This window comes from Mobula birostris, chromosome 6 (assembly GCF_030028105.1).
Source record: "Mobula birostris isolate sMobBir1 chromosome 6, sMobBir1.hap1, whole genome shotgun sequence".
In the NCBI taxonomy this organism is placed as follows: Eukaryota; Metazoa; Chordata; class Chondrichthyes; order Myliobatiformes; family Myliobatidae; genus Mobula; species Mobula birostris.
Window position 1 is genome coordinate 86,820,277 of NC_092375.1, and position 19,106 is coordinate 86,839,382.

The following is a 19,106-nucleotide window of genomic DNA, read 5'->3' on the forward strand; positions in this document are numbered from 1 at the left end:
GTTTTTTTGATTCCAAAATTATTATTCAATTCATCCAATTCATGCAAAAAAATGTGAAATATTTCAATCAGCCCTTGACTGCAAGGAGATAAATCTCAACATGGTATAATTTAAAAATACTTTAATAATAATAATAATAGTGGGCATGTGGCCAAGTGGTTAAGGCATTGGACTAGCGACCTAAAGGTCGTGAGTTCGAACCCCAGCCGAGGGAATGTGTTGTGTCCTTGAGCAAGGCACTTAATCACACATTGCTCTGCAACAACACTGGTGCCAAGCTGTATGGGTCCTAATGCCCTTCCCTTGGACAACATTGGTGTTGTGGAGAAGGGAGACCTGCAGCATGGGCAACTGCTGGTCTTCCATACAACCTTGCCCAGGCCTGCGCCATGGAGAGTGAAGACTTTCCAGGTGCAGATCCATGGTCTCGCAAGACTAATGGATGCCTTTAATTTAATTTTACTTTAATAATAAATATACTTCGAACTTTTTGAACTGATATTGGACAGAACCATGAAAATGCAAGAAAATAAAAATCAAAGTGTTGCAAATCTGCAAAAATTTATTCAATTTATTATTACAATACATGACATCAAAACCATGACCCTTTAAAACCAAGTTCTCAACAACTGCTATGCAATTGTTCTGTTGTCAGTGATACAGAGTGAAAAATGTGCATCAATCAACATTGTAATAATAATTTCTTACAAATATAAAAGACTATTTGACCCATCAAGTTTTCGCTGGCTTCCAGGGCATTCCCAACAGTCCCTTTACTGTAACCTATTCTCTCACTTACTTATCCACCTATGCACTTTACAGTAGCTAATGAAATTGCCATGCTTTGCATCTTTGGGGTGTGGGATGAAACCCACAGAGTCAGAGGAAGAGCACATAAACTCTACATTGACATCGGCCAAGGAAAGGATCCAAACCAGCCATGGTGCAGCAGTACTACCCCCTGCATTACTGCAACACACAAAATGCTGGAGGAACTTAGCAGATCAGGCAACTCTATGGAAATAAATGAACAGTCAACACTCTGGGCATTGACCCTTCATCAGGACTGGAGATAAAGAGGGCAGAAGCCAGAATAAAAAGATAGAGAGAGGGAATGGGATACAAGCTGGCAGATTATAGGTGAGTTAATGTGAGGGAGAAGGTAGGTGGGTGGGTGCGGGGAGATGAAAAGGAATGATGTGAAGATCTAGATGATACATAGAAAAGGTAAAGGACTGAAGAAGAAGGAATCTGATAAGAGAAGTACTTATCCTCAACACTTTCTCTTTCAGTTCCCCCCACCCCCCATTCTCCAATCTAAAGATGGGGACTCATATGGATCCCAGCTCTGCCTGTCTTTTCATTGGCTACATGTAACTCCGTTCCAAGCATACTCCAGTAACACTTCCCAATTCTTTCTCCACTAAATTAATGACTACATTGCTACTCATTGAATTCATCAACTTTGCACCCAATTTCCAACCCATACTCAAATTTACTTGGTCCATCTCTGACACCTCTCTCCCCTTTCTCAATCTCATTGTGTCCATTTACTACATACCTGGCACACCTTCTGCCCTAGGTGTCCCGTGTCTCACCCACCACATCCAGTTCCGTGCTGTATCTCAATAAATAAAGATGGCAGAATGTATAACTTATGATGTCTACACCTATGTGTCTGCAGTTTAGTTTTTTATTCAAACCCTTTCTTCATTATTTATAATCTCAAAGCTTAGAGTTGTTACTATTTTGCAGCTATAAAGTTTGAACCAATCAATATAATTTTACACTACTTGCCGTACCTATGCAGCTAGTACAGGTGAGTTTCTAGTTAATGGTGGTGGGGGGAAACAGTGATGGAATTGCATCTGAGTCTGAGTTGTGAATAGACTCTGTGTTTTTGGAGACATTATCTGCCCAGCATTGTTGGATAACTTCTATTTGAACCCACAATGGCATGTGGCACAAGCAGCAATCCAGAGATTACTACACTTGAGGTCCAGCACATCATTCTCTGCAACTCCCACCATCTCCAATGGGGTCCCACCAACAGACACATCTTTCCTTCTACCTCTTCCCCAGCCTTACGCAGGGCTCACTCTCTCTGCATCTTCCTTGTCCGCTTGTCTTTCTGCATAGATCTTTCTCCTGGAACTTATAGCACTTAGCATGGTTGCAGTGATACCTGCCTCTACACCACCTCCCTCATCACTATTCATAGCTCCAGACAGTCCCTCCAGGTGAGGTGGCACTTCACCAATGAGTCCGTCAGGGTCACTTATTGTATCTGGTGCTCACAATGTGGCCTCCCCTACACCAGTGGGAGCCTACGCAGATGGGGGGGGGGAGCACATTGATTAGCACCCTCAGTCTATTCGCCACAACAGCTAGCATCTCCCAGTGGCCACCCATTTCAATTCCACTTCCCATTCCTTCTCAGAAATGTCTGCCTATAGCCTCTTCAACTGCCCAAATGAGTTCAGATGCAGGTTGGAGGGCCAATATCTCATATTTCATCTTGGTAGTCTCCAACCTGACAGTATTCTCTCCTTTTGGTGGCCCTCTCACCCCTTTTCTTCTCCTCTTCCACTCTCATGAGCTGTCCATCACCTCTGGTTCTCCTCTTCATTCCCTTTATTCCAGAGTCCACTGTCCTCTCAATAAGATTCCACCTTCTTCAACCACTTAACTCTTCCACTTTTCATGACATAGCTTCTTACATCATTCCCTATTCTCCCCCCTCCCCTACCCACCAACCTTCCCCTTCACCCATCACCTGCAAGTTTGTAATCCTCCCCTTCTTATTCAGGCTTCTTTGCTTTCCTGTCCTGATGCAGGGTCTCAAACTGAAATGTTGACTGTTCATTTCCTTCCATTGACACTGCCTGATCTGCTGAATTCCTCCAGAATTTTGCAGGTCTTGCTCAAAATTTCCAGCATGTGCAGAATTTCTTGTGTCACCTCTGCATTACCGTGCCACATTTTTACAACTGTTCTTTGAAGGAACAGAATGTAATACTGGGAGTGCAAAGCTCAGACTCACTGGGTGTAACATATTAATGTAGAATTATATCTCACTCCAATAATAATCAGGGACCAAAGACTAAATCAAGTATTTTTGACTTATACCTGGAAAATCTATTTCTCATCTCTACTATAACTGGATAGTTAGCACAGCTGCATAATTCTTTCTGGAAAACAGTCCCTTATTTTCAACTCTCCTTTTAATGATTCCTATATCTCTCTGTGCAAACTTCACATTTAAGTTTTATAGGACAAATCTGAAAAATGCTTCAAACTTATTTTCAGTCTTCTCTTCAATTATACTACTATATAATAAAAATTCTTTATTTGGCACCAAGGAACATGATCAATATTTCTGTTTTTAGTTTTCATATCAACAAAAACATGGATCTTAATAATATGACCAGCAGGCTATATATCACTTCCAATTACTGTATTTAATTTTGCTTGAGAGTCATAGAGTCATACAGAACTGCAGCACACTTTCCTGAAGGTAGGTGACCAGAACTGCAAGTAACACTATAAATTAGGCCTCTCCAATTTCTTAAACAACTTCAACATAATATCTCAACTCCTTTACTCAATACATTGATTAATGAAGGCCAATATGCCAAAAGCAATGTTTACGGCCCTGTCTACCTATGACACTACTTTCAATGAGTTGTGGATCCGAATTCCAGATCGCTCTGTTCTACCGCACCCCCCTACTATTTACTGTGTAAGTCCTACACTGGTTTGTCCTCCCAAACTGCAACTCCTCATACTTAGGTTCATTATTTTTAGAAACAAAACTAAACACTCATAGTGTACTGCAAAAGGCTTCCAGAACTGATTTGTTTTGAAATAATTTGCAAAAATGTACACTTACTCCTATGAATACGCAGAAATGTTATTAACTGCCATTAGATGGCAGAATGTGTAAGTTATGATGTCTACATCTATGTGTCTGTAGTTTAGTTTCTTTTTTATTAATTCAAACCCTTTCTTCGTTATTTGTAATCTCAAAGCTTGGAGTTGTAACTGTTTTGCAGTTAGGAAGTTTGAACCAACCAATATAATAACACACTAATTCCAGTATCTATGCGGGTGGTACAGTTGAGTTTCTAGTCAATGGTGATGGGGATACAGTGATGAAACTGCAACTGAATGTCAGAGTTTTGTGACTGAACTCTGTGCTTCTGAAGAGATTATCTGCCCAGCTATGGGTATATAGCCCCACTGCCTTGTGGGCAGCTTCAGGAGAGACAAAGGCTAAGGGAGTAAACCCAGACAGCAAATTCGCAGTGGAGCCCTTAAAGTGTCTGGACGTCACTGAATATCTTTCCAGCAGCCCCTGAAGCTAAGCTGGTGCCAAACATAATGCTTCATAAGCTTTCCTTGGACTACACTGGTGAGGCCGAGAGGGGGATCTTGATGACTGGGCATCTCAGGATCTCCATACCTTCTGCCCAGGATTGTGATGATGATGATTATCATCACCCATTGCCCCTCAAGACAGATGGATGCCAACCATCTGTCCAGCACTGCTGGATTGTAACTTCTATTTGCAATGGAAGGAGAGAGTGGAAGAAGGAAAGTATACGCCTGAACATCATTTGTGGGAAATTAGCAGATTCAGCAACAGGACAACTTTTCATCTGAGCAATAGATAGAAGGAAATCATCAAGGACTTATAGGTCATGTTCAACCACTCAGACAACTTTTATTGGAGAGATTATTCACTAAGTGTCTATATATTTGAGATAATATCGTCTCCATGGATCTTTAGGAGGCACCTAATGAAGCTCAACAGAAGAAATCATTAGCAGAACTGCTTTTGTTGAACTGGAGTGAGTGAACCTTATGGCATGGCTTAATTTAACAGGAGACATGGTAGATAAGGATATTAACTGTTAGGATGAGATACATGGTGATGACACAGAATCTGTTCTGGGGTTTCAGAACTTTATCATTGACATTAATTAATGATTTGAATCAAGGAACTGAGAGTTCTATAGGGAAATGCACAAATGACATTGTTAGAGGACACAACAAATTGTGTGGAAATGAGCAGCAAGTTATAAAGGTACACCGATAGATGAAAGATAGAAACAAGTTATAGAAAAGATTACCAAAATTCTGTCTGGCTCTTTGTTGTGTTTCATTATGTAGCCCACACCTTTGGAGACGGTGATGAATCTCTGCAGTTGTGGAGTTAGATAATTCCTTGGAAGATCAGGGTGGAGTTAAAGCCAGTGTAGTTCGGCTATGATCATATTGAATGGCAAGACAGGTTTAAGGGGACCAGAGGCTTATTTCTACTCTTGTTTTTGCTGTGCTCTCAAGGAAAGATGTCAAATTCTTGGAGTGGATATAGAGTAGGGTGGAAGAGAAGCAAGAATGAAGGGCCACTTATGAAGACAATTAAGAAACTGTGGTTGTTCACATTAAAGAGAAAGTTAAAAAGATGCTTGATAAAGTAAATAACAGACACTTTCCAATAGCTTAAGGCACATTCAAGATGCTGGGCAAGAGAACCAGAACTGATGCAAATATCGAGTTTTAAACAGCAAATGGGGTGTGAGGGAATAGGAAGAACATTTGATAGCTACTTTCAAAGCAGAATAGTATAAATATTTGAAGGAAAAAAATGAAAAAAGCAATAAAGAAAGAGAAAGGGAGAAGGATCACTGGGAAAGCTCCTCTATAGAGGTGGGAAAGGCTGTTCTTTCTATGATTAACACACTTCCAAATTCTGTTCTCATGATGGTGTTATAGGGAAAGGTAAGGTCATATTTATAATAATTATGAGTAACTGGAGAGTGAAAACCTACTTTTACACAATTCCACCAGTCAAAACCTCAGTACTAGACTTCTACCTTGCCTTAGTAACTAATCATCATTTGCTTTCTATCGCTAAACCAATATTCAATCCATGGGATTATGTGTTAAGGATTAGACTAAGAAAGTTTTTATAGAAGGAGCTTCTCCTTATCACCTTAAAGAGAAATAGCTAAATGGGCAGTTGATTTAAACAGCCATGCAAATGTTTTGAAGACTATTAAGTTAATGGAGCGAATTAAGTATTTTTGTATCTATGGTCAAGATTATTTATTGTCACACTTAAAATCTACCCTTCCTTAAAAACCTCTGTAAGAAGTTCTCAACTCCCATCGTTGCAACTCACTTAAGCTCAACAATGAAAGAGTATCCCACTGTTAACTAATGTATTGAATTTAGCAACAAATCTGCACAAGAAGTTCTTTAAAAAGCACAGCACTAAACAAATATTTTCATTAATTTAAATATGTGCTCACCAGAGTTATCTTCCCATAAAGTCAGATACATTATATGAAACATGATGTAGAACAAACATGTGGTACTCAATAACTTTTCTTTTCTAATATGAAGTTCCAAGGCCATAGATATGTTCAGTGAGTCTTAGACTTGAATAATTTATAACAAGATGGTGAGCAGGCACAAAATTGATACGGAAGGCTTTCAGTATTAAAAGTCATCTTATATGGTCGGATCAGACGAAGTCCTGAACCAAACAGAGGTCCCTTGCAGCAGTCGCAAACTGAAGCACTATTTCACACATTAAAAAGAAAAATAAAATTAGATTTTAATATAATTTCTACAAAGGGGTGGGATTTACTTTCACTTTGTATGTGACTGTCATGAATAATAGATTTTTTTCATTTGTCTCCCTTCCTCAGTTGGCAAAATGTTTCAAAACACTTTTAAATCACAGCCACTATTTATGCCTAAGAACTGGGTAAATAACTCTAGAACTGAACAAAACGTGCAATCTGTGTAATATATTACATTTATATTTATTTCACTGATTATTATTTCTTTTTTTCACATTTTTATTAGTCAGCTAAAGAACTGAAAAGATGGACACCATACTGGAGCAATTTTGAACAGAAATCAGACAAATATTTTACTTGCAAATTATAATTATTAATTAAAGCTTCAAAAATTTCAAAAATTATGAAAGTGCAATGTACAGTTCTGACAGCAAAATATTATTGAGTTGTGTTCTTCAAAAATGTGATGTGCATCAAAGTGAACAATATTTTACTAAAGACCACAACCGTTTAGATCCAGAGACTGCTTTAAGAACCCTTGATTAGGAAACAATGTGGGAAACAAATGCATACTGTGGAGAGAAGTTGTTGAATGAAAAACTTTAGAAAGGGGTAGGGACACTACAATCTAGAAATAAAGTAAGGATGACCAACAGCTTAAAATGCTGAGACTTCCCCAAAATTTAACAATTCATACTGGAGATAACCTGATTCATGTTACCAAGATAGGACAATGGGAAGCCAGGAATACTGCAAACCATTCTTCTATCATTGCTGATTTGCTCACTGGAACTCTTGCAATAGGGATGACGTGTAGTTAAATCTATAGAGTACAATTTCTGGTCAAGGCAATTGCTACCTCAATGAATCAGTCACAGGGCTTGCACATAGAGAGATTCTCCTGCGTTATACATTGAACATTGCCCAAAGATTCACATAAAAGACTGGCAAACATTTCCAACCTTGCAGTTCATAGGACAACTCTCCCACCCTAAAAATCAATTTTGTCAATATCCATTGCTTCCTTTTTTAAGTGAATGCACCAAAGCCCTTCCCTAAACTTTTCCTCGTATGCAGCAAAACATCCTTGCTTTTGTAATCCCTTGCTGTCATTACATGTTGCAATTGCCTTATTAATTATTTTTTATCTTTGGACTTTAAATGCAAAAAGATGCAAAGTTCCTTGAAAATTAACAGCTAATAATTTCTCACACTTAAAAAATGTTTTTCAGCTTTTACTATTAAAACACTCAAATTTCTCCACTTTATGCTTACCTTCCACCTTCTTGCCCACCTCTTTATATCCCTCTATGGACTGCTTATATCCTCCTCAAAGTATATTCTCCCACCCACCTTTGTCTAAATGGCTGATGAAGGGAAAGGATAAAGGATTTGCTATTAGTATATACAGTACTGTACATTAATAATAGATTTTACATAGATAGGGGTAACCAGCACTGAACGTTTTGGCACTCATGTAAACTTAACCTTCTAACCTAACCTACTCTTGTTTTAGGCTTATTTAGCATTCAACAGTTCCCCTTAATAAGCCAGCTATTCAAAGGTTTGCCAAAGAATATTTTCCTTTCACAAAATCATTTTCACTGTGGATAACCTTATGATTTTAAAGCACCCTACTGTCACTTCTTTAACAATAGATTTCAATACTTTCCCAAATCTTTGAGATTGGAAGTTGCTGTCAAGGTCAACATTTATTAATCATCCCTAACTGTCCTCAAGAAGGTGGTGGAGAGTTGCTGCTTGAACTTAGTGCAATCCTTGAAGGGATTGGTTTCTCTTCTCAATAGCATTGTTAAACCCAGTGATGATGATGGAGCAGTGACATGTTTCCATGCAAGGCAAATATCTGACTTGATGATGTCCTGATATACCTGCTGTCCTTGTCCGTCCTGAGTCTCCTGACATTAGAATGTGTAGCCTCAGCTGATAATTAGTAATCATTAGATGGTATACACAGTGATCTGGTTGCTGAGGGAATGAATGTTTAGGGTGATTGAGAGGGTGCTAATCACTTCTCAACTGCACTGGCCAGAATTGTGCCATGCTTCTTGAATGTTGTTAGAGTCAAAGACATCCAAGAATGTGATGATGTTTCTATCACACGCCTCCTTTGCAACTCTCAGACAGTGGAAAGTTTTGGACTGTCAGGAGTATTTGCTTCTGATCTGCCCCTTTGGTCCGTAAGAACTTATGTAGTTGAATTTTTGGTCAATGACAAGGTCCAGAATATGGTGATGGAGGACACAGGCAGGATAAGTGATCATACTCCTTTTGTATTAGAGATGTTTATAGTCTGGAATGTGGAAGGAACAGTATCCCGACTGATTCACACACTATTAATGTCACTGTCCTTTCTGGTTACGTATTTTATCAAGAAAATGCAGACCCAGGCCACTCTATCTTCAACTTTTGATTGTGAACTGGATGTAGAATTGGCTGTGGAAATTGACACATTTGCATAATGGACACAAGTAAAAATAACTAGAGAATCCAGAATTCTAACAGACATCATTGCCCCATAAAAAACATCAAATGTTTTTGTAGAAAACTTAACCTGAAGTGTAGTTGGCAAGAGAACCCAGCTCATTATCTTAGTCCATTGAACAGTGAGATACTTACTTGTTCAGTATATGTTGTATCTCCTCGGGTACATTAAAGTGGTGCTGATGCAAATTGTTCTTAGTAAAAGAGAGAGCAGCTAGATCAGTCAGGTGCTGTGGTTGGTTCTGTATATTTTCTTCCCAAAACAAAGGATGCATGTAATTATTATACACGCGTATATGCTTCAGTGGGAGTTCAAGAAGGCCACATGGCAGTGAACCTAGCTCATTTCCTTCAATGTTTAGAAACCGAAGTTCTCTGGATAATGTCAAAATTAAAACAATAAATGCTCCATATATTTGATGTTAACGTAAAAATATAACTTCAATTTCAATTAATATTAGAGGTACAATATTATGTACAATTCTCTCTATCTCTCTCTCCATTCCACTTGCTTTCACAATTACTTCTTGAAATGTCAATTACAAGAACCAGTGCACCCAGACCTCACTGCATAGTAATATGTTGTGATCTTCAATGTTTTCTCAATATAATTTTGAAAGTTACTCGCATAAAGCTGCAGTTTCTCTCCCTTTCCTAATAGGCAAAACATTTCTACATTGTTTTTTAATATAAGAACCAGGCTGAGGACAATCCTCCAAGTGTGGTCTAACCACAGTTCTGTTCAGGATGTACAGAATTTATTTTCTGTTCAGTTCTATTTCTCTAAAAGTTACATCCAAGTACTCTGTTTGCATTTCCCTTTTATCATCAACATTAACTCACCTACCTGATATTTTTGTAAGCATTGTGTGGCACCATTCTTCTTACAAAAATGCTACCTCACAGCTATGAAGAAAATGATTTTCTTTATAAATGCATAGTACATATTTACTATTGCTTTCCAGCATTTTGGTACAAATCTTCTAAATTAATTTTATCAATTTCTCAAATCCCAATTTCTTTTCTCAATTGTAAATGAAATTTCCATGGCATTTAAAGTAACTGAAAATCAGATTCCTCACTGAAAACTAACCTCTATTAACATAATTAAAATCCTAAGAAAGGAAAAGTGGTGCAGTTAAGTCCAAAATTACTGATCACTAACCTGAGATTTCTAATATCATTGGGAATGAAAGAAATCTTGTTGTAGGCAACATTGAGTGACTGAAGATGTGGTAAGAGGAATAGTCTGTGAAGAAAAAGATCCACACTTTTTTTAAAGAATGAATCACTCTAAAAACAATATAAGATTGCTAGACTGGAGCTAGAGCAAGGTTAAGTACTATTTAAAGGAAGTAAAATCCCATTTGCAAACTGCTACATAGTGTGATGCAGTACTATTGCATTTAAGTTTTCACATTAGAATCCAGGATATAACAATGAATGAAGGCAGGAGGACAGAGAGCAGCGCGCCTGCGCGTGCGCACTCCTCCGGTGAAAAATGATATTGTATCTGTTAAATAGGGGCCATGGACAATTCTGATTTGATGGAGAATGGACGTGAAAGCACAGAGGAACATCTGGAGAAACTTCTGAAACACTCGTTCGCTGCTGTCGTTACTGCGTGGTCGGGAATCTTTCGGAGGGTAGGCCTCAAAATCCCCGGCTTTGCCTGCTGTTGGCAACCAAGGTTGAGGTCGAATTGTTCGGACAGAGATGGCACTCAGTACTCGGTGTTGTAGAGCTGATCAGAGCTCGAAGTTTTCGGATGACTCAGAGTCGGACTGTGGTCGGCATGGCAGGGAGAGTTTTTCTTCCTTCTCCCGTCTGCGTGAGATGTGGGACATTTGAGAGACTTTGAACTTCTACTGTGCTCATGGACTTCTTCAACAAGTTATGGTATTGTTACACTGTTTGTAACTATATGTTATAATTATGTGGTTTTGTCAGTTTTTTCAGTCTTGGTCTGTCCTGTGTTTTGTGATATCACACCGGAGGAAATATTGTATCATTTCTTAATGCATGCATTACTAAATGACAATAAAAGAGGACTACATGTCTTCATAATCTAAAATAAAATTTTGCTAATGATCTCTTTAGTATTACACTAACTGCCTTTTATGCATTCTCAGTTTTTAATATTATGATTATGATTATGACACGCAGTCCCCTTTTATTGTTATTTAGTAATGCATGCATCAAGAAATGATAAAAATGTTTTTCCAGAATGATATCATGAAAACACATAACAAATCGACTTAAAAACTAACAAAAACCACATAATTATAGCATACAGTTACAATAGTGCAAAGCAATACCGTAATTTGATAAGAACAGACCATGGCACAGTAAAAGTCTCAGAGTCTCTCGAAAGCCCCATCATCTCACGCAGACAGTAAACCTCCAGCGCCGCCAACTTGCTGATGCAGCATCCCGGAAGCATCCGACCACAGTCCGACTCCGAGTCCGTCCGAAAAACTGTGAGCCTCTGACCACCTATTCGGCACCGAGCACTATCTCTGCCGAGCGTTTCGACCCCGGCCCCGGCAACAGGTGATACGCAAAGCCAAGGATTTGGGGCCTCGTCTCCGGAGATTCTCGATCGCACAGTAGCAGTGGCAGCGAAGCAGGCATTTCAGAAGTTACTCCAGATGTTCCTCTGCGCTTCAAACGGCTGTCCCCATCAAATCCGATTGTGCACGGCCCCCTAGTTACACATATCGATATTCATTCAGAATGGCCGCGCGCGCTGCGTTGCGCCGCCATCTTCTCCTCCCTTCTTTCACTGTTAGCAATTGAGACTTCAAAGACTGAGGTCCAGATTCTCCAGATTTAACTCCAGAAACTCCAAATTTAGCTTTCTTAAGACTCTCCTTAGAGAGGTAATTTAAAGCTTTGACCAAGCTTTTTGCTACTTCCTCTAAAATCTTCATGTGGCTTATATGACAATAGACAATAGACAATAGGTGCAGGAGTAGGCCTTTCAGCCCTTCTAGCCAGCACCACCATTCACTGTGATCATGGCTGATCATCCACAATCAGTACCCTTTTCCTATCAATAGGAATGGAAAAGGATGACAGAGAATTAAAAGTGCACATAGAGTTCTATTTCAATGAGCTTAAAGGAGGTCTAGTCCAGGTAAATTGTAATCAACAATTAACATGTTACGTTATATATGCAGAACAGGAGGCTTTCAAAGAGGTTTGGATACAGATTAGACATATTCAACAAAGAGAAAAGATGCAAACAACAGGAATTCTGCAGATGCTGGAAATTCAAGCAACACACATCAAAGTTGCTGGTGAACGCAGCAGGCCAGGCAGCATCCCTAGGAAGAGGTGCAGTCGATGTTTCAGGCCGAGACCCTAGGGATGCTGCCTGGCCTGCTGCGTTCACCAGCAACTCTGATGTGTGTTGCTTAAAGAGAAAAGATAGACCTTTTCCTATGTTAGAGTTCCTGAGATGAATATTAATAATTATTTTCATCACAACCTTCTTTCTTGGCAGTCTCTTAAGGTTAAGGATGTCTTACTGGAATGAAAAGGGCAACTTGTCTCTGTGTGACTTAAAAAAATATGGGTGGTCATTGCACATTAATGCAATGGAAATAAGGTCCACAATGATTGGAGACCAGACTCTGATACATGGACTTAACTTACATAGAAATGCATGTACCACACATACGTCTATCCACAGATGTAGATGTACTTTACATGTACAAGGGTAGAGATAAATAAGGAATAAAAGCAGTGCAGGTAAAGAAACTTATGACAATCCTAAGGTTTAGACCAGGTGGGAATACAGTAAGTCTACTTAGGTATATGTTACAAGATCTGATAAAGAACATAGTACTGTATTAAGAATACAGTATATAGTGCCATTAATCTTTGATCCAGTGACACCTCAACTGGGAATTTTAAATTCAATTAAATAAATCTGGAATTAAAATCTTAACGGTAATTAATGTAACTGAGAAAGATTACTGGATTGTTGTAAAATAAATCCATCTAGTTCACTAAACTCCTTGAGGTAAGAAATCCTGTCATCTTTACACATCCGCCAGTATGTGACCATCCATTAAACTGCCTTAACCGCATCAGATAAAAGTTTACAGACCTATTTCACTCTCCTGATCTGCTATTTCCAGCATTTTGTGTTTTATTCTGACATCTATGGTATTATACTTATGTATCACATATTAATGATTAATAATTGTTATTAACTAAAGTGAAATTAAGTAATGAAATTAAAGTTGATGGTGGTTGTGTACAACAACATTAGCTAAAGGATAGAAGACACTGATTATAGGCTGTTTTTCAGAGTGGAACAAATTTGCAGTTATGTCCTCAGAGATGATGTTTTGAAATCACTCTTCATTCCGATGGAAAACTAAAAAGGTAGAGTGATCAACCCTTTGAGCCTGATCTGCTGTTCAAAATGATCTTGGATAAATACCATTTTGCTACACAGGGTAACTCCTCATCCCAGTCTTAGATGTCTTGTTCCATATTCAGAGACTTCTCGTTTTAGACCATCCAAGGCAGAAATATTCTCTTGGCATCTTTTTTGTCCAGGCCTGTCAGAAATGTGTACTTTCATTGAGGCCTCTTCTCATTCTTCTGCCGTATAGTGAATCTATGCCTAGTCAACCCAATTTCTCCCCGTATGACTGTCCTAAAATACCAGCTATCAGTCTGGTGACCCTTCACTGCACTCACTCAGCGGCAAATATGTCCTTTCTTAGATAAGGAGAACAAAACCTCACACAATACTCCAGGTTTAGTTTGATCAAATTCTTGTACGCTTGCAGCAAGACAAACTTATTGCTATATTCAAAATACTTTGCAGTGAAAGCCACTTGCCTTCTTAACTATCTGCTTGCTTTCAGTGACTTGTGCACAAGGACACCCAAGTCCCCTTTTACACCAACAGTTCCCTATCTTTCACCATTGAAATAACACCATATTTGTGCATTTTCTGCTTTAGTAGACAAGCTCACGTTTAATCAGGTTATACGACATCTGCCATGTACAGTGGATTCTGGTTAATTGGGCCATCGGTTTATCGGGGCTGCCACTTATTTGGGACAACTCTTAAAGAACAAAAATAAATTGAGCAAATAGCTAAGATTCCCCTTGTTTATTTGGGGCATTATGCCACTTAATTGGGATAGGAAATTGTTGCCCAACAGTTTCTAACTAGCTTCAGTCATGTGCACTTGCGTGGCTGTTAGACACAACATCGTGCTTCTAGTTTTGTGTTTTAAATAACATCAGTTGCGTGTGTCTGTTCAAAAAGCAACAATTTTTGTCACTGATATTTGGCAAGAAATAAGTCAATTCAGAACAGTTTTGTTCACTGTGGTTTCAAATATTCAAGGTTGGAGATGCCAGAAACAGCTGGGAGTGAAAATGAAATGATTTCACTATTTCAACAAGTCAGAAACTATAGAGAACTTGAAGATATCGACAATCATCTTGAATGTTACAATGAAAATTAAGATTTGAAGGATGCAATCATTGTCAGCATTGTATGAAAGCAATCCATTATGTCCAGCCGATATCTGTGCTGATTTTGTTAATTTACAGTCAAAAGAATTTGACGTGGATGAATTCTTCCATCATTAAGTATTAGGAACTAATACACAGTTCTATAGTACTGCAGTAGTATTGGAAGTGTTCAAATTTATTCTGTATATCATTTAAATACATAATTTGTTACTCAGTTTGTCTTTTTATACCTTTTTAACTATTTCCATGAAACTTTGGCTAATTGGGGCAGCCACTTAATTGGGCCAAAATGTACTGGTCCCAATGTGTCCTAATTAACCAGAATCTACTGTATTTGTTAAACTTACCCAAATGTCTTGAAGGCTCTTTATGACCTCCTCACAACTTCCTCTCTGACCCAGTTCCATGTCACTGGGAAACTTAGAAATAATGCATTTAGTGACCACATTAAATTATTGATGAATAATGCAAATATCTGGGGCCCAATACGGGTCCCTGCAGTACCTTAATAGTCACCACCTGCCACCCCAAGAAAGCCCCATTCATTCCTACGCTGAGTTTTCTGTCTGTCAACCCATTTCCAAATCATGAAAGTATACTACCTCCAATACCACATGCTCTAATTGTGCAAACCTATCTCCTATGTGTGACTTTATCAAAGGCCTTCTGAAAATCCAGATACAGTATGCACACTTACATCCTCAAAACACTCCAAGGGTTTGTCAAATAAAAATTCCTTTCATAAGTCTCTGTTGACTTTGTTTGATCCGTTAACATTTTCTCACACATAATAGAGACTAAATTTTACCAACTACTGATGTGAAACTAATCAGTTTAAAATTCCATTTTATTTCCCTCTTTTATAAACAGTGGAAGTACATTTGCCACAGTCCCATTATCTATAGAATTTTTGAAGCTGACAACCAAAGCCTTTTCCATGGCTGCTTCTTTTATTACTCTGAGATGCAGATCATTATGGTCGTTAATCAACTTTCAGTGCCACTTATTTCTCCAGCACTACTTTTCACTTTTATACTCATTTACTTTAATTCCTCCTTTTCATTGGGCTCTTAGTTCTCCAACATTTCTGGGAAGTTGTTAGTGCTCTTTTCTGTGAAGTGAGAACTGAAGTATTTACTATTGCTCTGCTACTTCTTTGTTCCTCATTCTCCCATTTCTGACTGGCATTAATGAAAATGGGTTGTATAAATAATGCACAATTTCTCTCAGATAGCACACGACAATATAGTAACTAATGAGGAAGACAGAAGCAAATTTCAGGAGAGATTGACTGATGAAATAAGTGGAAACATGGCAAGTTAAACTTAATGCAAGGAAGGCTGAAATAATTAAGTTTGATGAGGTAATGAAAGGCAATTTTAACTAAATAGTACAATTTTGTAGAGGAAATAGGAGAGAATTCATGGGGAAGGAAAGTTGAGAAGGCTATTTGAAAGGGTTCCCTAGATTTATTAACATAACAGCAATGAAGTTGCACTAAACTTTTATAAAACATTCCAGCAGTATTATTGTGGCCAAATTCAGGTGATACTGATGATACAGAAGAGATTTATTAAAATGGAATGTGGATGGGATTCTGTTACACAAGGATTAGAGAAACTGAGTGTTTACAGTAGACTAAAAAGTTAAGAGAGATTTGAAAATGTCTTCAAAACAAAGTAGGAAGGATAAATGTTTCCAGTGGCACTGGAGGAAGCAGATTTAATGCAACAGATGAAAGAAATGGAGGTGACATAAAGATTTACTTTGAGAGTTGTTACAATCTGGAAATTACAACCCAAATCTGTGTAGGAAATAGATTCGGTAGTCTATTTCAAATGAGAATTGAATAAATACCGTAAGGGAGCAAATTTATAGAGTAAGGGATTAATTTTGTTGATTTTTCCCAAGAGCCAGTGTAGGCAGAATGGTCAAATGGGTCGCCAAGGTGTTTAAATGAAAGATCATTGACCTGAAACATTAATCCATTTCTATTTTCACAAATGCTGCCCTACATGTTGAATTGTTCCAGTAAGCCTTGTTCTTATACAGCTGGAAGGAAGTTTTAATGAAATATTTGTAGATGTAAGAAAACTGCATCTGAAATTTCACAAGTAAGAAAATAATCTAAACCATATTATGCCTCCACTATCCTACAGCCACCTCTCTAATCATGGGAGCTGTTTATTTTTTCGCTTTAACCACTAATCTTGGAAATCCCACGGTTTTGTACAATGCACAGGATTCCAATTTCTCTTTTATACTTCTTACATTTATTTTTGTATCCACAGCATATTATTCTAAATTCCTTATTGATCAACATTTTACTTACAGTATGTCTATCCATCCCTGTCTAATACTAAGCACTTATCAATCCTCTTTGAAATCCTGCCTGCATTTGTTCTTTGTACTTCATCATACCAGACAGCAACCTAATAAATCTGCATTGCTCTCTATAGAAAATCTCAATAAGAACAACATAAGTTTTACTGAATGATGGCTTCTTTAACTTAGATATACGATAGGTATGAAGTACATATATGAAAGGATAAAGAATGAAGTATTTTAACCACTTAGAAACCAGTTCACAGTAAATATCTATTACAAAGCAACACACAGAATGTTGGAGGAACTCAGCAAGTCAGGCAGCATCTGTGGAAAAGAGTAAACAGTTGATGCTCTGGGCCGAGACCCTTCTTCAGGACCACGAACATCTATTACAATTGGTTTAGAAACCACAGCAGCTAAAATGCACGTTTGCATTAGGCTATGCTCTTTCCAAATTAAACTTGCAGAATGACATGCTTGGTTTCACTTCATTTCAAATACATTATGCACAAACGTTCTGTTTCCTCTTTAAAAGGCTATTGTTTGCGAACATAGGAACAGAAGTAGGAAACTCAGTTCCACCAAACTGTTCAAGTAAATTGTGGTTGTTCTTAACTCAACATTTTTAGAAGTCATTTTTTATTGCCATTGCAGCCCAAAGCCAGCATTTATTAGCATATTTTTGCCTTGATCAGATGGTGGTGTGTCTTCTCCTTCAACTACTGGCAATAGCCTATGTCAATCTGATACAACCAAGTTCCTACTGGGCCACTTTAGAGGGAAGTTAAAAGGCACTGAGACAAGAGTCACATGTAGACTCTACTCAGGCAAGGATATTAGATCCCTTTCTTGAAAGAACTAGAGTAATCAGCTGGATATTTATAGTCATCCCAAACCTTGATGCTCACATATATTATCAGTTTTTTATTTGCAGAAAAATTAAATTCAAATTCTCAAACAAAAAATACAGAATTATTCTATCCAACTATTTAGTGGCATGAAAAACATTTTTCTTGATAACTGTGTCAATCTAAATCTTGGAACCTCCAATGGTTGAGGCATTCACACCATTTTGAAAATTCTAGGAGTGGGGATATAAAAATCTGTCTCCAGACATTTACACAAAACTAACAGGTGTAGTGCTAGCTGTAACTTGACTTGGGCCTCTGAAGCTATGAGAGAGTTGCATTACCACATCCCCATTTATCCTCCAAAGACCTGCAAAGACATAGTATCCGGGACAAATCAGAACGGAGTTCACCTTAAAAATGCATTTCAAGGACAGCACCTCCAACGGTTCAATAGCAGGAGACGGAGGAACCCAACTATAATTTTAACCTAAACAAGACTCATAGCCATAAAGTTGTCATCAGAGTAAAATAAAGTAGTTCTTTCAAAATGAGACAGAAATGAAAATATTCTCTTGCAGATTGCCTTTGCAATGTTTGAGAAGTTCTCTGCAAATATAAGTTAAAAAGTTGTTTTGAGAAATTCTGTCTCCTATGTTTAACCCTACCTGGTTAATTACTGAACGTGACGTTGCCAAATAAGTCTGGGATTCAGAAATTTTATTATTGTGCAGGCAATTTCAACTCCTGTGAGTAGACAGGTTTGAGATTTGGCGGGAGGGCTTAATGCATAAAATCAACACTGTGCTAGGAACCTGATCCCCTCTGGCAAATTTAAACGTGATAATTGCTCATTAAGATTGATTTTAACAGCAATCTTCAAATTCGAAGATGAATAGATTGTTTAGGCTTTCTAGACTTAGCAGTACAACTGTAGCAAAACCTAATGATAATGGACAGGGAGGGCTGCTGAGTAAATCTGACAACAAACTCTATTGGCACAGCTATCCCTCATGTCTCTGTGAGTCCTCCACTTCGTCACAGACAAATCCCAATTAGTACGGATTGGCAACAATATCTCTTTCATGGCTGCGTGCTTAACTGCCTGCTCAACTCACTTTATATTTATGATTGTGTAGCTAAGTACAGCTTCAATGCCCATGGTCCATGAGCCAGTCCTTGCTAGTGGAATGGAGGTGGAGAGGGTCATTAGCTTTAAATTCTTTGGTGTTAACATATCAGAGGATTTTAATCATGGACAAGCAAGATAAAAGATCAGCTCTCAGCTTGGATGGTGCAACTCTCAATCCCCACCTAA

At 38.2% G+C, this 19,106-nt stretch overlaps 1 protein-coding gene across 3 annotated transcripts in view; it reads right to left on the minus strand.

The window, feature by feature from the left end:
* Positions 1–2,772: 2,772 nt before the first annotated feature.
* Positions 2,773–19,106, minus strand: part of LOC140199171 (leucine-rich repeat-containing protein 63-like) — an 82,818-nt gene continuing 66,484 nt past the window's right edge. For 2 of the 3 annotated variants that reach the window (XM_072260799.1, XM_072260800.1), the window contains exons 8-10: positions 10,267–10,350; positions 9,237–9,476; positions 2,773–6,591 (exon numbers count right to left, since the gene is read on the minus strand). In XM_072260799.1, the coding sequence (XP_072116900.1) occupies positions 6,435–6,591; positions 9,237–9,476; positions 10,267–10,350 (481 nt within the window). In that variant the 3' untranslated portion in view covers positions 2,773–6,434. The remainder of the gene's footprint in view (positions 6,592–9,236; positions 9,477–10,266; positions 10,351–19,106) is intronic. The other variant, XM_072260801.1, reaches the window with a different exon arrangement.